This window comes from Thunnus thynnus, chromosome 14, assembly GCF_963924715.1.
Source record: "Thunnus thynnus chromosome 14, fThuThy2.1, whole genome shotgun sequence".
NCBI lineage: Eukaryota > Metazoa > Chordata > Actinopteri > Scombriformes > Scombridae > Thunnus > Thunnus thynnus.
The window spans coordinates 9,790,271-9,816,043 of NC_089530.1; the positions used below are offsets into that span (position 1 = coordinate 9,790,271).

At 40.9% G+C, this 25,773-nt stretch overlaps 2 protein-coding genes across 2 annotated transcripts; both read right to left on the reverse strand.

Annotated features, from left to right (window-relative positions):
* Positions 1–229: 229 nt before the first annotated feature.
* LOC137197608 (opsin-5-like) lies at positions 230–6,304 on the reverse strand. The gene is made up of 6 exons (XM_067611100.1): positions 6,098–6,304; positions 4,599–4,804; positions 2,362–2,461; positions 1,267–1,371; positions 950–1,173; positions 230–809 (listed from the first exon to the last, which is right to left on the reverse strand). Exons 1-6 carry the CDS (start codon positions 6,234–6,236, stop codon positions 348–350), a joined length of 1,236 nt encoding a protein of 411 aa, XP_067467201.1. The 5' UTR covers positions 6,237–6,304; the 3' UTR covers positions 230–347.
* Positions 6,305–19,344: 13,040 nt separating this feature from the next.
* On the reverse strand, positions 19,345–25,328 carry LOC137196817 (spastin-like). Its single transcript, XM_067609715.1, has 16 exons — positions 24,937–25,328; positions 24,774–24,857; positions 24,609–24,692; positions 23,324–23,490; positions 23,105–23,223; positions 22,912–23,005; positions 22,727–22,801; positions 22,520–22,591; positions 21,310–21,385; positions 21,097–21,188; positions 20,886–20,965; positions 20,749–20,791; positions 20,539–20,618; positions 20,381–20,451; positions 20,241–20,281; positions 19,345–20,128 (listed from the first exon to the last, which is right to left on the reverse strand). Exons 1-16 carry the CDS (start codon positions 25,052–25,054, stop codon positions 20,003–20,005), a joined length of 1,422 nt encoding a protein of 473 aa, XP_067465816.1. The 5' UTR covers positions 25,055–25,328; the 3' UTR covers positions 19,345–20,002.
* Positions 25,329–25,773: the final 445 nt, after the last annotated feature.

Sequence of the window (25,773 nt, forward strand, 5' to 3'; positions counted from 1 at the left end):
GCCATCACACGCTTCAATTGAGTTTAGGACAGTTCAATGTTTCCAGATGTTATCGTGCATCTCTGACTGCACATTTCATGAGTTGAATACATTATGAGGAGAATCAGGAAAACCAGTAAATATTGATCCACACTGTATGTTGCCATTACCAGTTTGGACTGGATGATTGCTAAAAAAAAAACAAACAAACAGGTGTGAGATCCTACTTGAGATTCAGAAAATAATTTATTGACAATAGTTAGACATTTTTCACAGTTTATTAACATGGGTAAGACCAAAAAATACAAAAATACTCTCAGTCTCCCCTTATAATTCAAGTATTGGTTCAAGTAAAATGGGAACAGTCTTCAGAGCCTGTCACACCAGTACTCTGATGTTTCAATGTGCGAGGGCACATCTATGTGGAAGACCTCCTGTGGGTCAGACGGAGGAGTCTGAGGAGGGCTGTTGACCCCTGAGTCGCTGTCAGGATTGGACTGTTTAAGTGTGTATTTCGCCTCCAATTTCTGGACAGGAAGTGATGCGGGTAGGGGCGGGGCGTCAGCCTTGGGCTTGATGTTTTTGAACTGTTGCAGACGGACGACCTCTCTGTGCTCTCGCGCGCATGGCAGCAGAACAGAGACATCCTTGCGAAACTTGGAGCTCATGCCAAAGTAGATGAGTGGGTTGTAGAAGCTGGCAGACTTGGCAAAGAGACGGGTGATGATGCTGGTTGTGCTTGGCACATGGAAGCCCCAGGCTGACCACATAGACACCACTGCATATGGCGACCAGGCCATGATGAAAGCGGTGCAGATTACAATGGAAATCTAGGGAGGAACATGAGGGAACAATTGTCAGGACTGGAATAACGTGAGATGAGGTTTATTACTGAGAGGGCACTTTAAAGAGTCTCATTCTACTGTAGCAATCAAGTCTTTCCAACAAACTCTTTGCTATATTCACCTACCCTTGTGACATCTCTCTCCACCTTCCTTTGGCGGGTGGTGAGGAAACCATCAGCTGACATGGCATTAGTGCTTTTCACTGTGTTGATGATGGAGATGTAGGAGAAGAGCATGATCATCACAGGAATGAAAAAGCAGAAGATGAGGATGGAGATGATGTAGGACTTGTAGATGGTGGAGTAATTGGCTTTTGACCAGTCCACCTCACAGGTACCATATCCTCGATCTATGGAACATAAGACATGGAGATCATTATGGCACTTGACACAAAAGTCTTATATTGCCTGCTTCTTTGTACGAGACGGGTGCATGACCAGACCTGTGTAACTGCCCCAGCCCAACAGTGGAGCAACAGACCAAAACATTGCTCCGGTCCAAATGCAGATGAGTGATACTGCGATGGTGTTTATGCTGATGCAGTAACCTGCAAAAACACAGAACAAAGCAATACAAAACAATGAAAACACTATAATATGCAACCCTGTCTGCCAGAAATCCCCAAATAGTTGAACAATTGTTTATTTGTGTGCAGTTTAGAAAGGTTATGTTCCGACTTTGGCGAACATAGGTCAGAAAAAGTGAGAGGCACTTAAAGATGCAGCATTCTTGCCTTGTTATGAATGTCAGATTGTGACATTTATTGAACAATGAAGTCTTTTCTTATATTAGCCTTTACAAACATCTGCGGCTGAAAAGGACCTCTGTTGTAAAAGTACACATAGCTTTGTATTCAGGGGAAGCAAAAAAAAAAAATCAATCAGTCTGCTCTGTTTCCAAACAGTGCTCACATATCTTATGACAATACACCATATGTTGAGCAATACAGTGTGCAACACACAATACCTTTGTTGCTATGGGTTACCTGCTGTATAAGCTTATGTTACTGCATGTACTGCTAGATACCTACATGTTTTACTGGCCTTAATTCTTTTCACTTTCACTTAAAACCACATTGCATTCATTGGATTTAGTTGCACTTTCACTATCAAAGAAAGAAAATGCTCAAGCTGTAGTCTGGCACATAAAAAACATTATTCAGTAGATGTTATCCCACATGTACCACCAATGTTGACAGTTTAACCACCAATGTAAAAAAAACATACACACACACACGCACACAAGTTTTTATGTCTTGTGTTTTATGAACAACCCCAAACACAGACATAATTAAGACATTCTTCAGCATCAATTACACCCAAAAATAGAAAATGTCACCTCAAATTAACTTAATGACATGTTGGCAAAATGTAAATGGAATTGCTGGAGACAAGTGGTAGCGGTTTGCACAGCTGATGGTAATAAGGTTTCATTAAAACTGAAAAACACGCTTTCTGTCAGATAAGAACTACAGGAATGTGAGAGATGCTTGCAAGAGGTTTTTTTTATGATTTCTCATGTGAATTCGGGGTCTAACCTTTGTTTGGGTGGCATCCCTTGATGTATCTGGTGACACTGATCACGGTCAAGGTGTTGATGCTCGCAAGGCCAAAGAGCAACGTGAAGAAGCCGTCTACCTGGAAGGAGACAGAAAGAGAGGTTGGTGAATCATGACATCGCATCTTCAAAACATCTTTGGTTGGTCACTTGAGCCTCAGGGTGTGGATCCATTGCCTGTGTAATTGTTCCAGACCTTTGTCTGTTGAGTTTGTTTTCATTGGATGTTATCAGATTGAGACTCTACAGTCGAAGATCTTTTCCGGCCTGTTGGCCAATATGTTCCAGACGCTGAGCATTTCCTCTGATGTCCACTGCAGGCTTTTTTAACATGCAGCACTGGGAAATTAAAATGAAAACCTTCACTATAAGACATCTATGAAATTCATCTTGATTTCTGTAAAAAAAAAAAAAAAACAGGTACGAGAACTAGCTGAATGACCACTCAATAAAGCAAAGAATAAAGAATTATAAGATTCAGTCCATTGTTTGGAAAGACAAATGATAAGGCTAATCTTTTAATCACAGCTCTTCTTAAAGGGAATTATGCTACTGTGTTTCAGTCTGGCACGAACTCCCTGCTGTGCCATTTCCAGGTGACATGGATCAGTTAAGGTCTCTCACTGATTAGGTTCTTGATCTTCCTTACTTCTAATCCTATTACTGTCCGTCATCACGTTTTTTCACCCTCACATTCTGCAGATTACTGGACTGTCAGCCTCTTGCCTGTTTCGATTTTACCTTAAAACTGGGCTATTGTACATTAAATATTTTTAAAGAATTCAGGACCAGGTACATTAAGATGGTGGCCTGGTGTTCCCTGCTCATCTCAGAGTAAAGTGTTTCACCTCAGTCTCTGTCCTGACTGACAAGAAAAGATGTTGTGAATCTGGACATTTTGCATCATAGAACAAGTATTCGAAAAGTTATGACTTGGCTAAATGTTTTATGTTCATATTCACTGCTTGAACAAACTTTTCTCCAAATTTTCCTTTTTCAACATCAAAGAGTCCCGTAAGGCTCCATCCTATTCAAAAATGTCCTGTCCCATAGGGTGCAAAACACAGGGATCTGGCTCAGCTTGCAACTGTTCATGTCCCATCATGCTCCATGCAGTAATCTGCTAATGCTTCTCACATGCCTGTCTCCTTCACCTTCCTGTTCCTTCCCTCCTCTATTTCTGTCACTTCTTACTTTTCCCTTGTTTACTCCTGACGCTCCCCCTCTCAACCCACCACTCTCAGGGGAAGGTGAAATGGAGAGGGGCGTACTCCTATCCCAATATTTCTCCTTCACGTGAAAACCTGCGATTGGATGTCCGAGAGATGAGATCACCTCAGTGGCTAAGAGCAGCAGCCCTCTATTTACAGTATCTCTCTCAGTCAAATTTTGGGGTTTGTGCCTCTGAGACTGAAGGTGTTCTTGTTACACCAGCCTGTTTTTGTATGATTCCTTTGAGAGTTCACTCTCTGCAGCACGGATATCACGGTTTCCACCACAGCTAGCCTTGAGCAAGAAAAATACCCTGGATGAATTCCAACCTAAAGTATGACAACTATTTCATTTCAAGCAGAGGCTGTGTGAAGGAGGCAAACATGAATGATTGGTGCAACTTACATTACAAACAACAACATATCTTTTAATTTAATACAAATTACTTGTCATAATTCAGCAGCATAAAAGCACATAATTAAATTGTACAACATATATCCACCCTGCAGCTTTGACTGAATTGGTTTCCTGTTTAGTTGTTGACAGGTGCCACGCTGCTCGAAGAGTTTCCCCCATTTAAAGGCCTCCACAGAGGTAATCTCATTACAGATTTAACCTCCAGCCCACATGGCTACTAGCATAATTCCCTCTACATACACACACACATACATACACACAGACACATACACACACACTCACACACATTCACACATTAACACACTAATAGACAGATGCCTTTAATGTACTTCATTAATTGGGATTGGCCAAGAAAGCAGATGCAAACACATGTGGTTTTTTTTTGCAAGCTGTGCACAGTCATCACTTTAATAGGTTGAAGGACATTTCAAACCAATGTTTCTGGGATTTGAATCATTCTTAAGGGTGTAACTTGCACATCAATATAAGATTTGTTGTCAAATTTGATCAGATGTAGCATAGAATTAATAAGAAAACAGATTAGCCTACTCTTTTAAATGTAATGCTTTGTCTTTGTGTGGCTTTTACCTGGCAGGTCCAAATCCAGGTGATCAGATACCCATTGTCCTTGAAGATATTGAATATTTCTAGAATCCCTCTGGAGTAGCCAAATACTGAGATGCTGGCATCAGAGATGGCGAGATTTAAAGTGAGGAAATCTGTTGGCTGAAGCGAGGCCCTTTGTCTGTACAGGACAAATATCACTAAACTGTTTCCAAACCAGGACAGCCATCCTAGAAAGACAGACATACAGTATATTCAGTGCATACTGAGGGGAACACGAATTTCACATACAATAGAGTGCAGTAGAGTAATCTTAGCAGAGTGTAGGAGAAACTACAGCATGATTTAAAATGTTAGTATAGCTGAGCAGAAAATTGTATAGTATAATAGTAGAGTAGAGTAGAGTACATTACAGTACAGTACAGTATAGTGTAGCAGAGTATTTTAAAGTTTAGTATAGCTGAGTTGAGAAGTGTATGTTATAGTATATTATAGTATAATATAGTATAGTATATTGCTGTATAGTACAGTTAAGTACAGTAGAGTAGAGAAGTGTATAGTATAGCATAGCATAGCATAGCATTGCATAGCTGAATAGAGTACAGTAAAGTACAACAGACTGGAGAAGTCTATAGTATAGTATAGTACAGTATATTATAGTGCAGTAGAGTCCAGAGTACAGTGTAGCAGAGTGAACCACATTATTAACTGAGTTGAGAAGTATATAGTATAATATAGCATAGCATAGTATAGTGTAATAATAATAGAGTATAGAATAGATTAGAGTATAATAGAGTGGATAGTATAACATAATAGTGTTAAGTAGTGGAGATATAGTAGAGGAGAGTACAGTACAAAATAGCATAGTAGAGCACAGTAGAGTGGAGTAGTGCATAGTGTAGTAGAGTGCAGTAAAGTAAAGCATAGCATGGAAGAGATAATGTGTTGAATTTTGCTGTTTATAGTTCCTGATCTATATCACTGTTCACTACTCTGTTCACTACTGTATCACTACTCTGTAACTTAAACTTAAATTTTATATAACAGAGACTAGAATAGCAGACAGAATAGTGGAAGTTCAGAGTTAATTCATTTTACTCCACAGTTAGATAACAGTGGTGAGAATCCCTTGTCTTTTTATAACTCAGTCTGTGTGTTACGCTAAATCCTTCGACTGCATTAGTTGGCATGGACCAACAGACACACAGTGCCACCAACGCAAGTCAGACTGTCTCAGCAACTGTGTCAATGGTGGACTGGCCTTTGGAGACATGAAACAATTTTTGTTGTTGACACTTACAATAACACATGACTTTCTCTTTCTAATACTCTGACTGACAAAACATTAAAGGACAAAACAATATCTGTGTGGTTATAACTTTTGTTACCCAGAATGAAATAAATCCGATCTGTAAACTTCATGACAATAAGCATAAGACTGATAGGCAAAATGTAAACACTTTGTCAGTAGGTCATATATAATAGATACTAGTAGATATATATAGTAGATACAGTAGACTTACCTAACACTAACAGGTAGACTCCAATGATAGTCTCTCCTTGTTCGGACAGAGGAGGGTCTGTATGCAGACTGCTGAGGTTATTATTCCTCCATGGAATATTGACAACCTTCAGAGGAAAACCCTTCAGCGTTATTTCCATGACCTGAGTGTTGATGCCAAGGCATGAATTCTTCCTGTCCTCTACAGTAGCTGTGCTCTCTCTTCCGCTTTCAGTAGACACTCCTGCCTTACACCAGTGAGGATGACTGGTATGTTCATTTTAAATCCAGCTTAGACGTAGTCACTAATTCCTCACCACTTACTGTCCAAATGATTGCAGCTGTAATCCTATCTATTTCTTAACAACTAAGCAGATAGAGATTTTGGGGGGAAATCCTAGCCAACAGGGAAATGTCTAGTCAGTTGTCTACTAAATGAAAAAATATTTGGAGGGGTTTCATTTGTCTTAAACTAATTTGAAGTCCTAATACTCATCTCCCGTGAAGACACCCTAAGGCCCTCAAGAGAGTCCAAACCTTCACCAGTGCTTCACAACTCTCCAAATTACACACTGCCACTTCTGCATCTGGTTATATGTGTTTATTATTTATCTTCCTGTTGCTGTTTTCTTAGAAAATCTTACGTGAATGCAAACCTGTTTAGCAGCCAATTCCGAAGTCCATGATGTTGGACTTTTCCACCAACACATCAATGCAACATTAAAATTATATGGTAGGTCCAACTTTCAGTAACATCTTAAGAGATCTAATACCAAACACACAAAATATTGATAAAAACATTCCTTAAATTTAATTAATCATCAACCTCTAAGTGCCCCATAATCCATTTGTGGCAAGTGAAATGTCCAAATGCTTTAGCTAAGCTTTCTTTCTGCCATCTTTCTTATAAAGAAGTGGTACCTTGGTTTTTATTCATTTTAATAGATACACTTCATGAAAGATTGATTTGAAATGTAAACACAATGAAGATATGTTTTTGATTATACAATACACATTGTCCAAGTTGTCCTAATATTGGAGGAATAGTTCAACATTTCTTGCTAAGAGTTAGATGTAAGAAAGCAAATAAGCATATTTACCCAAATGTAGAACAGTTCCTTTAAATTCACCAACATTGTATGTTGTAATACAGTAATAAACACCCTACACACAAGCATTAGGTCATTATCATCACTTTATATCGACTTATTATGGAGACAGTGTGTAACAGAATTGGTGAACAAGGTGCTGTACTGTACTGTATGGTCTGGCAACAATTTACATCACTCTAACCATTAAAAAAAACCTCTGTGTGCTGTACATAACTCATGCTACAATGACTACAAGTCACTGCCTTATCTCCGGAGGCATGCTCTAGTTTTCACTAATCATTTCCATTTAGGAAGGGTCATGTAGGTGATTGCTTCAGTCCTGTCTGCATGACTGCACTTAACTAAAATGTACAGTACATTCAACTAAATGTACACTAAGGCCAGAAGTATCATATGAAGTATAATTGAGTTAGAGTGAGATAATGTATACCTGACAAATTCACAGACTCTGATGTCAGTGCGAGAGCATCTGGTACTTTTACAGTATCGCAGTCAGAAAGAAAAAGCTGTCTATCAGGGAGAGGGAGCGTTTGGGGATTGCTCTAACATGCTGGTGCAATTTCATCGATTAAAATCCTTTTGTTCTGTGTAAACTTACAATTGCACCACATCTACCCACCTCCACCCTTCTCCTCTTCACAGTGAGCTTCTCTGTGGCGAAACACCTACCGAAGGGGTAACCTGAACCACCCCCCCTCCTCAGTCTGTGTTTAGATCACAGTGTGCACCTTGTTTCCCTCCTCTGGCCGCCACAGTGCAGTTCTGCTGGCCCTCAGGATGTGGAGGGAAGGGCTGCTGCTGCCAGATGCCTCGGTGCTTCCGAGTCCTCCTCATCAAACCCTTTCTTTGAGCCTCTGAAAGCCAGTCTGGAGAGAGAGACGGAGCTGAAGGGAAAGTGAACCTCTGACCCCAACTGTCACCCATCCAGCAGCAAACACTGAACCCAGTCATCGCTCACCCCCACCTTCCCCCAGAGACATAGCACGACAAGCTCTGCAGTGATCCCTGTGTGTGCAGCCCATAGAGTCATAGAGGTTTTCTGATGCCTCTGTGGTATGAGTCTACTGGTTAAAGTGGATAATGTGATAATGGCTGTGGGAGGCATCATACAGAAACGTCATGTCACCTAGCAGCTCATAACTGATACTACCAGATGCTAATGTGCTAGGTTTTGTTCTCTACATTACAGAAATGTGCTCACTGCATGACAGGTTTAGTGTTTCCAACGAGAGGTCAAGGCATTATTGTTCACATAATTTTCATGAATGATCCTCAGACCTACAGTAGTCAGGAATGCCATCCTCTTACAGTGAAAGTGAGATTGGACCATCTGGCAGCAAGTGAGCAACACTTGTCGTGCTGTCAGTGTTGAGGACAGCTGCTACAGAGATTACACTGTTGCTAAGATAAGGTTAAAGGTCAAGGAAGAACCTGCATTCAGCAAGTGCTAAGAACAAAAACCTGTTACTGTCATCAGCAGACATGAGACAAGTGTTTGCATGTACAATCTTGCAATCCGTCCATTGACATTCAGGCATTTATGCATTTATGTCAGGTTTGCAAAGCTAAGCACAAAATGGTGACATGCACTGTACACTGCACAATGCTCAGGTATTAGCATGTTAAAGACATCAAAATCAGCTTAACTCTTGCCTGTATGCTTTGGCCCGTGTGTGTGTGAAGCTTGGCGATCACAGTGGAGCCACAGTGGGCCACTGTATCATTAGGCTTATGATGATTACGCTCTCTCTCGCTCTCTCTGTCGAGTGAAGCCTGGGATGTGAGGTTAAAAGCTCACAATTTTCCAAATGGAAAATCACAGACACAGATACTATTATGGAGGCGTGTGTTAAAGGGTACGAGCTGTCTGAGGGCAACAAAGCCTCTCTTCACAGAGGACATACACCAGGTCAAGAGACCAATACAGGATCTCCTTAAAAAGGTCCACACACTTTCTCTCTCCATGTCACTAAACCAGAGCGCTCCGACACAGGGACTGCTTGTATGAAGGCTCCATACGGTATGGAGGTAAATGGCTTGCCTGTCATTTTTTTGGGTCAGTCTGTGCATGATATTGGTGAAGTATTATTGGATCCTTCACAGCAATAAAATATCCTGGACTTTATTTAAGTCATTTAAGTTACAGCTATGTATAGACACACATTTTTAGCCAGTAAGGAGGAAATTTGCGATGTATGTCTGCTCAAGAAGGTTTGTCAGAGTCTGGCCTTTTTTAAGACATTGTTGCTCAAGGAACCAGGACAGAGCTTCTAACAATAAGCCTTTCATTTCAGCTCAATGCAGGGACATAAGATGATCTAGATGAGAAAAAACAAACAAACATGGTAATAATTTGAAAATGTGGAAAAATTCTTCTCTCACACTGTCTATCAGAGACAGAACGACTAATTTAAAGGAACATCCAGCTGGCCTACAGGTGAAGATGGCACAAGTCCAGTAACAAAAACCTATAAACCACTACTGCCTGCCCACTATATGTTCACACCTCCAGTCTCTCAGGAGTAACACTGGATCGCAGAAGTGGGCGTCTTCATCGTATTTTTCAAGTTATTGTAAATTTGATACTTTAAAGCAATACTACACATGGTGTTTCTTTCAATATTCGTGTGAAAAATCCATGCTCCCATCACTGGGCCCGCTGACATTATCAGGACAAAATATGGATATTAAACATGATACATGAGGGAAGAGTTACTCTCATAAGGTTAGTTTCTGAAATCCCTCAGTGAAGCCCACAGTTCGTGCGGTGACTTTACCACAGGTACAAAGGCTGGACTGTTTTTCCTTTTCCCCCCTGCACCAAAACAGTTCCCTGCCTTGACGAGGCAGGGGAGCAGAGGTAGAGGTTGCTCCTTAAAATACAATTACTTAAAAACATGTGCACGGTGTTACAGATCTTTAGTTTTGCTGTCCAGTTGAGTTTCATGTAATTGCATACAGGAAAAGAGCACTTTGTATTATTGGTCTTATCTGAAATAATTATATTCAAGAGAATAGGGCTGCACTGTTGTTTAAAGTACTTATTGTATAATACCTTGTAATAAACACCATAGGAAAAGAATATATTAATTGTTCAGTATGCAGTTGAAAGCGTGTGAAAACAGCCTCTGTGTCGAGCCCATGGGGCAATGTGGATTGGTTTTGTGGCTCAAGAACTTTGGCTCTGAGCCACATGCAAACATTTATTTGGGCACAGGGTCCAGTTTGCAATTTCTCCTCCTGAGTCTGTTTGTTTAAGCAGGTAACTTATGTAAGTAAGTAGGTCTGATTTAGGGTTGAATACACGTCTCTCCGGACACAATCTACACATCACTTTTGACATGAGGGGATATTTTGCCAAAATATGGAGCGATTTCCATGTGGAAATGTGAATCCGCAAATGAAACTTTACATCCTGCTGGGATATGGGCACGACCAGATGCAGCATTTTTTACACACAAAAAAGTAATAATTTCCAGGAAATCTTAATTGACACCCTTTCTGCCTGATGTCTGGCAGACTGAGCCCTCTGCCTCCACTGAAGCTTACCTGGAGAAGCTGGCAGTGTTGCAGCCCTGCTTGGCACTGTGGAGAGACTGGGGATGGCTCTTTGCTTCAGCCTCCTGCCTGGTCTGAATGAAAGGTTTGTGCTCTGTCACTGGACCCTGGATACTCTCCTTGGGCCGTCTGAGGATTGAGGAGATTAGTGACCTTGCCCCTCAGAGGAGCTACAGCTGCAGAAGCCTGACAAACTGACAACCTATCACCTCACAGATCTCTATGGACATCTTGAGGGTAGCCCACCTGTCCCCCAGCCTGATGTGTTGCAACACATGGGCGCCTCGGTCGATGGTGGAAAGAAGTCAACAAGCTTGAAACTGTCAGTCAGGATCAAAGTCACATCAAACAAGCATTTCAAATCTCCTTAAAAAAGCATGACCCCATTAACAACATAGATGTTCTTAGCTGTCCTGATGCCCCATCGGGGTCGATGAGTTGACCCGTGCGTGACAACAGGTTACTGGGTCATTATCCTCTCCCTCGGCAAAAACTTGTTATGCTTAAAGATGACACTCTTGCTACACCTGATGACCCATGACACATGCCTGTTTGGGCCTAATTAAGAAGGAACAAGACAAGTTTCAAACTGACCCGCTGACCGCTGGGTGAATGTGGCCCCTTAAAGGCCCCTTTTAAGCCTCTGGTCAAGTAATCAATTACTGAGTTTCAGATGTAGTACTAAAGGTTGAGATGCTCTAAGCGACTCAGAGGATGTAGAAAATTATAGTACCATACATTTACTATCCAATCTAAAGTATTATATGCATGCTAATGGGAAATCTATTCATTGACACATTGTATTATTGATATTTGAGGCCACAGAGGACAAGAATAGAAGGCAGTGAAACGTTCTTAAGTGTATTGAGTAATTCAAAGTGTCTAATCTCTCCTGATTTGTGCATTTTAGGAATCTGGCAGAACATGCAAGCAACAAGGCCTTCGTGCTACGTCATGGAAAACCCAATACATTTTGCATACTGTTAATTGATTACACAAAGCTCTACCGATGCCTGTGAAAGAAATTAGGTCACTGTAGTGACACAGACAGATAGAAAAATAGAGTAGTGACAATAATGTAAAAATTATTTCAACAAATGGACACACTGAGGCTAGTAGAAACTCAAATGTAGCTGTTCATATTGTGAAGTATAATAATAAAAGATCATACAGTTAATTCTATGGGATTTTGTATAGCATGAGACATATATATAAATGTATATAATATGTTTAAATGTGCTCTTTTTAAGATGGTATGCAAGGGTACATCGTTAACTCTTGTTATCAGATAAATTTTCATTCCTAAGTAGTGTATGCACTGGCTCATAATAATTTGTGCAGAAATGTGTTCAGATCAGGTGCATGAAGACACGTCATCAATGTATAGAGACGTATAGATGCACACCCTACATGGCGGAAGTAGATAAACAAGTTCCTGAAAGTCTTTTCAGCTACTTTTCTTCAACTAATTTCCATATGTGAAGGCTCAACCTTCCGAAGCCTGGCCTCACTTAAAAGGGAGCATTTTCCTGACCACCTGGATAACATACCAGACAGTCCACGGAGTGACTCACTTAAGCCTTCAACGCCCAGCTGTAGAACACCTGGTAAGATCTGGGCTTCCACTTAAAATACCAGCCACATGGAATTGTATGTTAACAGTGTCTCAATTAAATCTACTCAGAAAATCTACTACTACTGAAAATCCGAGTGATGAAAGGAAGAGTGAGAAAGGATACAATAAATTTACTCGACCTTGAAGGATCCCAGTGGCATATGTTCCATAAATAATGCCTCCTGATATTACATCAGCTTAGTTAATAATTTGATCACAGTAATCTCTTTCTCGCTCCCAGCATATGAAAGCTAGCAGCATGCTAACAGCTAGAGCAAATAGAAACCAAGCAGCTGCAGCAGTTTCTTAACTGCATGGGATAAATATCCTCAAAATTATATAAAACAGCCACATATGACTCAAATGCTCTTTGCTTCATGCTCATTAATGTTCTTTCAAGGTGTTTAAATATGGGTTTGACTGTGGTAATAAGCTCTGTGGCTATATATACAGTGTGATGCCAGTTATGGGTATTACCACTAGAGGTTAATTCACACTTTATTATAATTATACAGTGATTTACACAGGATGCTACAATAGTGCACATTAAACTTTCTAACCTTTGGTGCTGTGCTACCCTATGATACATCTAATAATCACTGCAGTCATTCACTGGCTCAGGTTTTCTTCCTGTTCCATGTGAGGGAGTGTCTCAAACAGCATCAGTTTAAAAGTACTTAGCAGATGCAGCTTCTTCTTTGACTCAGTCCTAATGTATTCCTCCTCAGTGACGTCTAATTTAAAGTTCAATTTGCTCCTCGACACTTTCAGACAATGTTTACTGTGCTGTAAAGTTCAGGTTTCCTAGGGAATCACTGTGAAAGCCAGTGTGATATATTTGAAAAACAACATCCTCAGAGTGACCTCATTCCCCCTGTCCCATCCCCCAGCAGACTGCACCTCATGGTCCTTTGCTGTGGATAGGGAGACATCTGTTAGAGAGGTCACGTGACAGAGGTCAAGGTCTGCTCCATGGCTGAGTACTCCTGGACAGCAGTTCCAGTTTCAAGGTCCAGGTTACATTGCAGAGTCTGATCTAGACACAGATACTGTGTCTGCTGCTTGCTGCAAGAAAGCAGAAAATGAGCCATTTCTGGTAATACAAAATACAGAGTTCTTTGTTCCACAAACCATTGTTGCTGTTGTTGAAAATTTCCAGGATTTTGACCCTAAGGGAATCTTCCTAATCATGTCAAGCTACCCCACAGAGCCACAAAGCGACACATTGTACCACAAAGTACCACAAAGTAAATATCCACAAAATACCACAAGACTGTGTGACAAGTGTGTCGTGTTGTGAGTGGCGCTGTGAGACCCTGTGAGATGCTGTAGGACATGGAGAGATGAAAGAGCTTCAGGCCTGTTCCTGGGCATGTGGCCAAGACAGTCTGCTTTGAAACATCCTGATGACACTAAACCTCACCGTAGGCTTGTTTCACCGGGACGTCTTAGATAGATTTTGATGTCCTGCACGAATGGACAGGAATGTGTGATCAAATAGGTCAGAACACAGTATGTTGCATGCATCGTGATAAATAGATACACATGGAATATACCAAATGATAGGTCTCTATCATGAGGGGATGCAGACAGCAAAACGTTTGAGCTTCTATATCCACTTTTTTCTTTTTTGTTTCATTGAACTAAGGACATATTTTTCATCACATTTCACATCAATAAATAAGCTCTCTTGGTATATTTTATTCATATCATGGGAGGCTTACAGTGTGGTAACCAGCAGGCAGAGCATGCCAACATGTTCAGATCTGCAAACCTGTGACTCTGCAAACTGCTCCAGTCCTTTCAGGTCTGTTGCTAATGCCAGTGCAGGAATGTGTGTTTTGCGTAACTCTCTCAAAACCTGCCAAAGCAAATCATATTCAAAAGACCTACATTTAATTGCTTTAATCTTTGTACATGCCAATTCCACCACATACAAAAGAGTGTTTGAAAAAGAGCAGCTGTGTGAGGTTTGTGATCCAGATTTTAAAGACTTTTAGAAAGCCATTATGTTGATTTTGTACGGCTGCTACCTTGCTCAGGTCTCTCTTGTAAAAGAGATTTTTGATCTCAATGGGACTACTAGGTAAAATAAAGGTAAAATAAAAATAATAAATTAGCAAGAAGCGCAATACTTTATTTTATCAAGAAGAAGAACTTCTTTGCTGATTGATATTCTGTCTCTGTGTCAACTCACTCTGTTTGCTGCAGAGACGGCCTTTCGTGTTTTTCACGGCCACATGGTTCTCCTACACCCTTAAGTTGAAATTATAGTTTCCGCGTCCATGAGAGTCCACTAGGGTCAGCGTGATGTAAATTTCGTCATCAGAGGGTGTGCGCGCACCAGTCCGTGCGGACTTGTCCGCACCAGTCCGTGCAGACACAACGCTGTGTTCCTGTAGATGGCGATCTACTGCGCATGTGTGGAACACATCCTCCAAGCGGACCCCAGAAGGTAGTATCAACACATCAACTACCTGTCCGTAGTGTCCGCAGCTGTCTATGTGTGCGTCCGCTCGGGAGATTAATAATAAAGCTTTAGAAGGGGAGAGGAGGGGTATTCAGTTGGTTGCAATCTGCATCATCACCACTAGATGCCACTAAATCTTACACACTGGTCCTTTAAGTAAAGTTATGACTGACCAGTGTCACAATATGAGCTCAGATAAATTTAGTCTTTTAGTCATCCAGTCAGGTCTTCCAGTGCCCTAAATGGATGTAGCTGTAAAAATTTAGAGGACCCTCTGCCTTGTCCTGTGTGTGTTCACTAAAAATGCAGCTGAAGTTCATCATCACTGTCAATCTGTTAAGTGACTATAATATATGACTGCCATCACCTGTAATATGATATAATATGATCACCATCATCATATCATTTTTTTAAAAACATTATGTGTATTTAATTCCTGAGCTAGAGAGCATGATCCACACTGAAGTGTGAGATGGGAATGGACTGATAGTGTAATAGCTGCACAGTGAACCTGACCGGGGTCAGAGGTGAAACTGAACTCACCACTCCTGTCCTCACATGAATGACCCAAGGGAAGGGCAACAAAGAGATAAAAAGGGGAGGACAAGGGGAGTGGGAAAAGCAGAATGACAGACAAACAGAGAATTATTCTTGTGAAAATGCTCTGCACTTTCACTTTTCATCAAGTGTTTTGGCTGCACACGAGCTGAAGGAATGCACCGCAGGGCAGCCTGCAGCTCACCCTGAGAGTGCACCGTTCCCCTCAGCATCGTCCCCCCTCCCCTCCCTGCATCAAACCCACGTCTCGACATGTCCACTTCAGTCCAAGTCCAGTATGTATACTGAGCATCATCTAGGAAGGAGGGGACACCGAGGAAAGAAATCACTATTCTCCTCCAGGAATACAGTCGTGTAGCCTTATTTAGCTTTTGCAAAATGGTATCCTATTTGACAGAGAACCATTCGGATGGGAGACTGAAAGCAGACCTTTGTAGCGATGTGTTGACAAGCCACACTGACTGACTTTAAGTCATCAGTGATGCATGACATACATCTGCACAGGTTCTATGAAGTCAAAAGTAATGGTTTGGCTCCTAATGGCCTCACAGAGGTTACTGAGATTAATGGCTTGCAGGTCATGTGCAGGCATGACAAAGAGTTCACTCCCCTCTGTCCACCACAATCTTTTACAGCTTTGTGGCTGCAGGCTGCAATGGGAAAGAAAATACATGAACTTAGATTATTTCACTTCAAGGCATCTAGACATGGGATATAGTCACTCAAAGAATGAAAAAAAAACACAGTCCAGTGACCTTAAACAATATCTCCTCCCTCTTCTGAAGAGTCATCTACAAACATTAAAAAACGTTGTTGCATAAGCTGTTTCCCCTCTACAATTAGATAGTGAGGGTGTAAGACCAGCTATTACTGACCTCACCACAGACCTATCACTCTGCTGGAGTGAAAATTTAACAGACACACAGTCAGTGGTTACTGTAAAGTACAAATCAGGGAGCATAAACAAACTAAAGTCTCCATGGCTCCCGAAGACCACGTGTCTTATTTTGGTTGTAGTGCAATGGGAACTTGAACTTAGAGTCGATGGGTTTCACAGTTATTATATATGTTAACTTTATTTGAAACAATTCCCAGCGCTCATATCTGTCATATCTGACCATCATGCAGATTTAAAAAAGCATAGCCTGCCGTGAGTGCAACCAACGCACCACTAAAACCACTAATTTAGTGAATAAGTTGTCTGTATTTGAAGGGTTACAATCAAAGTGCTTCCTTAGGAATATAATGATGATGTCTGTGATTTCAGATTGAGACATAATAACATAATAGTTCGACATTTTGGGAAATATGCTGATTTGCTTTCTTGCCCAGAGTTAGATGAGAAGAGCGATGTCTGTACTGTTAGCTGGTTACCTTAGCTTGGAAAAAGGATTGGAAGCCCAAAAACGGAAGTGTGGAAATGACATGTTACGGTTTTACAAGATTATGTGCTGGTCAGTCTCTGCTGAATATAAGTGGCAACTGGTCCTGGCCAGACATAGTCTGGGATGTAACCCACTGTAAAACCATTCGTATTTTTTCATTTCAGTTTTTGTACGGATTAAACAAACAAGATATTATGATATAGTGAGCTTTAGAGCTGCTGATAGGTGGATTTTGTTCACTTTGCACAGAGCCAGGCTAGCTGTTTCCCCCTGTTTACACATGCTAAGCTAAGCTAACCAGCTGTTGGTGGTAGCTTAATGTTTATCATAGACATGAGAGTGCTATCAGTCTTACCTAACTCTCAGCAAGAAAATGAATATGCATATTTCCCAAAATATTGAAATAATCCTTGAAGTATTTTAAAGTATTTATACTGGGCTATCTCATGTAAAGTTTATAAACTTTACATGAGATAGTTTTCCTTTTTTCTCCAAGCTAAGGCTGATCTGAAAATATACCAACACCTCATTTTTCCACTCCCACACACCCACAGATACACACATACCATAAATAAACAGAGAGCAAGAAAAATAAATTTCCTCATAAAAGACAGATGTTGCCATTGGATACAAGATTAGACTCGGCTTCTAGCCTCCCATGAGGCAGAAAGATAACACTCCTATGGTAAATGAAGTTATGTATTGGGTGTGCAGGCCACTTGAACAGTAGCAGCCAGTGCTGGAAAGTGGACACAACTCAGTCCTGAAGGCTTTCCACTGTGCAAAGCCCTGAATCACATCTTTAAACCAAGGGTGATGAAAGGGCCAAATCCCAAATTTTGAAGGAAATCCCGTTCCACCAGCTCAACAATTTACAATCAGGCTTTTCTTAAAAATACTCTCAGCCACTCTCCAGAATAGTGCTGCACACAGTCAGTGTACTGTCTTTTGACTTTTTACTGTCTAATGTACTACCCTAAGGCAGGACTATTGACAAATCATGTCTGGGTTTTAATTAATATCCCCACAAACTCAAAGAATAATCCCTGCAGCTCCAGACACCTTAAAGCGAGACACGTGCGCACACTATAACAAAACCCTCCCATCCACATACTGTTTTCATAATGGGCCACTTGAAGAAACACTCACAGACTGTTTGCTCAGTCAGTGAGAGGTCCTCCCTGTGTTGACTATTATTGAGCTCTCTACAGGGTGGGCTATTTTACTGGAGGTATCAAATGATCACCTATTCTGTTTTCCCTTGAGTGGATGTAGTGGTCAAAGCATCAATGAGCCACTGTGGAGGTGCGAGCCTCTGACACGCAACCAAAAAGGGAAGCTGTCAATCATCTGCAAGATTTAAAATACCTCAATGTCTTCTGTCAGTTAGAAAATATATTTAATACACATTATGTACATCTGATAACTGCTTTCTACTGTAATTACAGATCAAAAAGTAATCACTTGTAAGAATGTTGATATGAGAGGATTAGCTAATTTCACCACCTGTAGGCATTTATGTTATACTCACATATGTAAGCTGAAAGGTGGGGGAAATAACAGGAGCAACTAGTCTGTCATAAAGACCATTTGTTTACTGTGCAGGATGCTCTCAGTGAAGAGTAAACAGAAAAAAAAGGTGATGACTAAACCTTAACTCCCAACACTCTCCATTCCTGTCTGGCGTCATGAAAGAAGCTCTTCAGTCATGACAAGTTAAAAAAAACACACTCCATCCATATCTCTCCCCCTGGGGCAAAGAGAGTAGTCCTAGGTGTGGTGTGCAGCTCTGGAAATGAGTGTTTTGCATGCCTTATTCCTTCTTTTGATGGCCTTGAGCAGCGTGGAAAAAATAAAGGTCTGAGGACAACCTTGAAAAACTAAATTAATTGCATAAAATGTTTGCATTTGCAGAGTCTGTAAACATCTGCAGGAACAGATTATGCAGCTGCTGTGCCGCATAGACCACAGGCAACACCACCAGCTGACCATAGGAGGCCCGTTGGGAAAGAGGTTGTATTTAAGTTGAATTTTTAGCAGAAGAGTTTGGAGTGCACTGAAAGATTTCACTGGCCACACGCATTTACTAAATCTAAGTCAGCTATTGCCAGACAGCTGGTGACCCCTATTCGTGCTCAGTCTCTAGCCTTATTATTAGCTGTCAGCTAGTTACAGGGTCTTGAGTAGGGAGCTGCATAATGTAACGTCATGTATTAACACTTTTACTTTCTCTATGAATCACCTCAACCTACATGTGTGTGAAGACACCGAGTTTCCTACTTTAAGAGCTGTAACTACCTGACATCCAAAACTGCAAACTTGATCCAATCTGTCATTCAACCTGACAGTCAACACAGCAGAACAAGGTCTTTATTTTCATTAATAGCAATTTACTGCATTCCACACATCAATGCTTGCAGGCAAAATATCTGCCGATTCTAGACGCAGCTTTCAGACCACAGAGAGGAGTCGTGGAAAAGGCAAAAGCAGAACCGCAGCACCATCTACCTACAAGACTGCAGCACTGGACTAATCTGTGAATGGTATGATCAGAGGAAAAATAAAGCTGGAGAAACTTCTTGAATGGATTTATTCATGCATGACAAAAAGTAGGAAGCCATTACAGTTCTGATACTTTTCAGCTAAATATCATAAATGTTTTTGGGACAACACAATTCATTAGATCTTCTATTTTCAAATACAATACAAGTTTTTGTATCTACAAGCTGAAAATGCTTTTTCACAAGTCTTATTATACAAAAGCACCCATTATGGAAACTTTTTTCCAATTATTATCATTCTTGCATGTGCATAAATACAGAGAGCACTTGATAATCTATACCATCAACAAGTCAGTACATCAGGCAATTAATGGATGCAAAAAAATCATCCAATTAAGTCAGGCTATGTCAGAATTTGTCAGGATTTACAGAAACTTGCGGCAAGAGAAAGATCACTTGTCATTTTGCAAGGCATTCTTGAGAATTATGTAGTAAGACAATGTTTGAGGAGTGTAATAATACAGTAGAGAAACTCATAAAAATCTTAAAGCATTTCTTTTATTATTAATTATTATTATTAGCATTATTAAAACAGGGAAGTTAAGTACAGTAAGAGATCTGTGTGCCATAATGTTAATGACATCTTATACCCGTAGAGTAAAACAAAGGAAGCTACTGTTACTCTCTTTCCAGTTTTTTTTTTTAGGAGTGAAAATGAACTACTAGGTTCAAAAAGCTGTTGTGTCACCAAAATCTTTGTTCCATTTGGCATACATATTAAGAGTCGCTGGGCTAACACTGGGCTTAATGCGCTTCAGGGAATCCTCAAAGTCTTTCTTCTTGATGTTGCGCATCTGTGAATACACACATAAGTATATTTTCATATGTAAGTACTAATACATTATGGCAAAAAAGTGTAAAGAAGATATCTGCAACATTGTGAGTATTTTAACAGCATTGTCTCACCTCACTAGCAGCCATACTTCGGACTTGGTCTGGTCCCAACTCTGTACAAGAGATAGTTTTAAAATTAAAATGAAGCCGATCAAGCCCACCATGAAGCTAAAATATAAGTACATAAATAAAACGTGATCAAGGGGTCTTACCTCTAATCGGCCCGAGTGCAGCATCTTTGGCTAATGATGTCAGATCACTTCCTGAATATCCTGCAGACGCTCTGTCAAGTTACACATTTGGAAATTAATGCAAGTCAACATAAAAATTGAGGTGAAATGGCTGCATGTCATGTACATATGAAACTCACTTTGCAAGATAGGTCAGCTCATTTTTATTCAGTGGATTCCCATGTTTTCCCAAAAGATTTTTCAGCAGCGTGAATCTTGTCTAGAGGGATGAGAGTTGCATCTATAACTCAGTGAACCAAAAAAATAAATCCTACACCATTCAAATCTCAAAGCTGACAAAAGACACTGATCATAGTAATGAACTGTGATAAAGTTTACACAGCAAATACCTCCTCATCAGGCAATGCCACATAGACTCTTTTTGCAAAGCGCCTGTAAGATAAACACAAGAGAAAAATGGTGTTGACCTTGTACCAAAAAAACCCAAACATAATAGTTTTACAGCATGTCGGGTTACATAATATACCTCAGAACTGCTTCATCAAGTTCCTGAGGCCTGTTGGTCGCTCCCATTACAAGTACCCTGTCATCCCCTCCTGACTGCACCTGAAACCAAAAAGCACAGTTGTGGAAATAACACCAGTGCACTCTGAGATAGTGGTGATGTAAGCAGCATGAAGATGGCTCCTGATCAAATTTCAGAGGCCTTATTAGAGCGACAGCACTGCTGCTCTTACCCCGTCGAATTCAATGAGGAACTCGGTTTTTAATCGACGGGAGGCATCGTGTTCTCCCTCCCTCCGTTCACAAAGCAAACTGTCAACTTCATCTGAATGCAAAATGAAAACAACATGACAAATATTTACTCTAAATTAATTTGATAAAGGTTAGTTATGGGCTCAAATGTGGTGTTTGGAACACATCTGGTCTATAAATAGAGTAATACAAACCAATGAAGATGACGGAGGGCTGCAACTCTCTGGCGACTGCAAACAACGCTCGGACAAGCTTCTCACCCTCTCCCACCTGGAATGGAGATGACAGAAAGTAGAGACGCACCGATCAATCAGCCACCGATCGAAATCGGACAGTTTTCAGCTGATCGGCCATGACCGTGTCTTTTGCCAGTCATATTTTCTGCACATAGCCGCAGTATGGTTCATATCAAGCACACAGCAGCAGCTGCAGCAGAGGCAGTGTAAACACACACACACACACAACATGCATGTTGCGCACGCAGCTCACAGACAGCGTAGCCACACACAGCCACACACACACACACACACGCGCACACACACACGCGCACACACACACACACACACACACACACACACACACACACACACACAACATGCACACTGCGCACACAGCTCACAGGCAGTGTAGCCACACACAAACGTTGCTGGTGTGGAGGGGCTTCAGCATGAAGGAAGAAGACACAAAGCTCGCAATATGTGATACCTTTGGGTCCAAAATAAGCCGTAGAAGAGCAGGCTTGAAAACATTTGGAACAACTAACTTAATCAGACAAACATCACCCTGGGGAACAGGCCCAATTTCAAGAAGAGAAATGTAAGTTATTTAAATAGTTAATGAACATACAATTGAATTTCAATAAATGTCAGTTCCATAAAATGTTGGTGTATGCTGTCAACTATAGTTCTTAGAAAGAAAGGAAAAATATAAAGAAAGAAAGAAAATCAGAATCGGCAGGTCAGACTTTTAAAATATCGGAAATCAGAATTGGTCAAGAAAATTGCAATCGGTGCATCTCTAACAGAAAGGTAAAAAAAAAGGCCAAGTTTACCTACACACTAAATTTGGTGCATTGTGGAGACCTACACCAACAAAGACAGCACTTAAAGTTACAGCTAATGTACACAGGAACATGACATTTAAAATGAGTGATGACTGAGAAGGTTAGAAGCAACAAAAGGTCATCATTCAAGTTTAGCCACAAAGCATCTGTTACCACATCTAGATGAGCTGCAAACATGTATTTATGCTTGTAAAATACAAAAATGTCCAGAAAACAACAATATCGTATAATATATCCCATTCGGAAATGTTTCCAGTGGAAACTGAAACCGCGACAGAGCCTTGACTGAGCCAGAGCATAGCTGGAGGCTGTGTACATTCAGTGTTACGGGATCAACTTACATATTTTGAGGTCAAACTGGCAGCGCTGATGTTGAAAAATGTGGCATTTGACTCAGCTGCGACTGCTTTGGCCTGTAAGAGGAAGCAAAGGCTGTGACTCAACTGATAATAACTGAGCTATGACTATCAACAGCTAAATGCAAATTATGAAGCAGAGTTTGATCTGAATTCATCTGCTTTTTGTGTTGGAGAGAACATTTAACTCACCAGCATGGTTTTCCCATTACCAGGAGGGCCAAATAAGAGCAAACCACGTGCCGGAGCTCTCAGGCCAGTAAAGAGCTAAAAATGTGAAAAAGAACTAAATGTAAATCTGTAACAAATCTGTAACATCACAATTATGGTAAGCATGAAGCACTGAAACCAGAAACCAAATGTTTTTAAGTGATCACCTCTGGTCTTAAGGCGGGAAGGATGACGATTTCTTGGAGTGCTTGCTTAGCCAGATCCTGTCCCGCAATGTCTTCAAAGGACACAGACGCTCCACTGCAATGAACAGAGCAAGATCCTTTAAATGCAGCGCAGGTTTGTTTTTCATGTACATCTAACTGACACAAAAAGTATTGTAGCTTTGCCTCGACGTACCTGTCAACAATTTCATTCAGGATCAAGTTGGCTAGCTTGCTGTCCACATTCTTAAAATTTCTCATATCTGTCTTTTTGGGCTGTTTTCCATTTTGGGCTTTTCCCACCCGTGGGGTCACCTATGCAGCAACCAAAACATGCAGAAAACATTACACCCTTAATCATCATCAGAAGTCTTGAAATAGCAACTGGACGACTGAACTTAATTAAACAAATCACCCTCAGATCAGTGGGCCTAGACGGCGGTCTGACAGCAGTGGAGGGCCTGATGTTACCGGGCACACCTCGCACTGCAGGCTGGCTTTTGGGAACAGGCTTTGGCTGAGGGGGGACGTGATGTGATGCCTTCTGGGGATCACTCCTCCTTTTAGATGCCAATGTTGCCTCTGTAAAACAAGAGCAGTGTTGATCTTCAGTATCGAGTTTCTCTGAGGAAATAATATTTATTTTGGTAAAACTAGTAATGTTACATTTTTTCCCCGCTGGCCCACTTGGCCAGTAGATCACAGTTTTACTGGCCCCCTGTATATTTTCACTGGCCCAGCAGCCAAAAAGTGAAAATAATTCTTTTTTCCATAATTTTTGTGATTTATTCATTATACATATAACATGTACAACAGTGAAGTTCCCTTTAGATTTGGATGTTTTCCTTTAGTTAGGGATATGTATATTAAGTGGGCCTGATGACAGGTTATCCGCCATCCACTTGGCTAGCTTACACTGCAAGTGGTTTCTACTTTTGTCATGTGTGTCATGAGCATGTTTTCGATAATTGTCAGTCTCTTTAAAAACGAACCCCCTCGATCGGACTTTGCAGGGAATCGCTGGCAAACTGTACAAAACATACCACAGTCGCTGTTTTCCACGCATAGAAAGCTCCTCTTTCTTTTCGTAGCCTTGTATGTTTCTTGAACTGGATACAATGTTGGAGGCGGAGCTCCGTTCATTCTAATGAAAGTTGCTCAGTGACGCATGAAGCCAAAATAGTTCATCTTCCAGTTATGAAATTACCTGGATCTTCCAGGATCATGTGGCCCATAGAGCAGGCGTGCCAGATACTTCTACCGGCCAAACTGTCTAACTTCCAGTTTAGCCTTCTGCTAACTTGAACGGGGATAAAGTAATTCAATTGTGCGGCTCTTCTAGACTTTCCAAATGTTATTGGACCAAATGTATCAAATTCTGAGAATGAAATGAGTCATTTCACGGGGGTTGTGACGCTAAAAAAAATTTCGCCACTGATTTACAGATGTCTTTTTCACAAAGTAAATGTATGGGAAAAGGTCTTTTGGGGTAAGTGTGCATCACGTGACGCACGCGGAAGTTGTCCTGGAGGGTGGTTAAGACAAGTACGATGGATGACCGTATTTAAAGGGGACTTACCCACCACTCTGACTGGCCAATCAACTTGCCCTGCATAAACTTTTACTGGCCCCAGGCATATTACATCCATGGCCCGGGGCCACCAGTTATGTCGGACTCAGACGACGAAGGTGTCACTTACCTAAAAGAGCAAGCCTGTCTTTTGCCATGGTGAGATTGTTGACCATTTTATCTCGAAGTCTCTTAGCCCGGTCATGTTGCTCTCCTGTTAACAAAACATGGGAGTTAGACTACAGCATGTCAACACTGCACTCCATGTTCATGTGACTGTTTGTTTGGATGTTACCTTGTCCCGTGATCTCCACTGCTATTCCCCTTTCAAGCTCAGCAATCCCTTTCTTGTACCACTGCGCAGCCGCCTCCTTGTCTCCTGTCACCGCAGAGAGGAACGGGGTTACTATGACCAGCTGTCACACACACGTTATTACTCATATGCACAAGAAACAAACCTGTATCATCTTCGTCGATCTTCAGTGCCTTGGATATATGCTCAAACGCCAGTTTATGGTGGTTTTTAATAACTTCGCTACTGTCTTTGCCTTTACTTGCGTTTGTTTTCACCGACATTGCTCTTTCGTTTGTCTCCCTGCTCCTAACGTTAGTAACGTTAGTTGCAGCTAAGAGTTAGCCTACTTATGAAATACGTTACAGTGAAATTAAGCCCTTCAGTCGCTTTTATAATCCGGTCGAGCCTCAGTTTGAGGTTTGTAAAACAACAGTTTTGCTACATATGTGACAGAAATTGTGGTGCCTCATCACAACACAAACATTTCTACCGCTAACTTCCGCTTTCGCGTGTGCTGCACGCTAGGCTACACAGCAGTCCCCGCCCTCCTGTTCCGTCCCAATGACTAAAACAAAGAGAATGACTTCCGGTAGATTTTCAGAATGAAACCGTAATCTCTGTAAATTTCCAGAAACCTATACTGTTTGCACAAAAAACAAATACTTAGCCTAAAAATGCAAAGATATGTTGTTTAAATTTTATTATGTGATCAGATTTGCTCTCTTAAAAAGGAACAATCTTTTCAGCCATGAGGTTCAGCAATAATATATAGTTTAGACCTCTTGTTTAGCATTTAGACCCGTTGCATAAAAATCATGGCAAATGGTTTTAGCCACATTACCCATATTGTAGGCTATTGTCTTTGTAACTTATGGGGGTGATGAAGCATGACAATAAATAGAGATAGAGAGAAAATAAAGAGAAACAAAGATAAAACTCAAATACAATATAATAATGTGAACACATTGCGCTTGATAAGTGCACAGACAATAGGTATTAT

Excerpts from the sequence above, each read along its gene's own strand:
- LOC137197608 (XM_067611100.1), bottom strand. The coding sequence starts at position 6,236 with ATGGAAATAACGCTGAAGGGTTTTCCTCTGAAGGTTGTCAATATTCCA. Across the intron at positions 4,805-6,097 it reads AGTCTACCTGTTAGTGTTAG|GATGGCTGTCCTGGTTTGGA; the intron begins GTAAGTCTACTG and ends CTGTCTTTCTAG. Across the intron at positions 1,372-2,361 it reads GGGATGCCACCCAAACAAAG|GTTACTGCATCAGCATAAAC; the intron begins GTTAGACCCCGA and ends GTGTTTTTGCAG.
- LOC137196817 (XM_067609715.1), bottom strand. The coding sequence starts at position 25,054 with ATGTCGGTGAAAACAAACGCAAGTAAAGGCAAAGACAGTAGCGAAGTT. Across the intron at positions 23,491-24,608 it reads AGACAGGCTTGCTCTTTTAG|AGGCAACATTGGCATCTAAA; the intron begins GTAAGTGACACC and ends CTTGTTTTACAG. Across the intron at positions 20,282-20,380 it reads TGCACTCGGGCCGATTAGAG|AGTTGGGACCAGACCAAGTC; the intron begins GTAAGACCCCTT and ends TCTCTTGTACAG.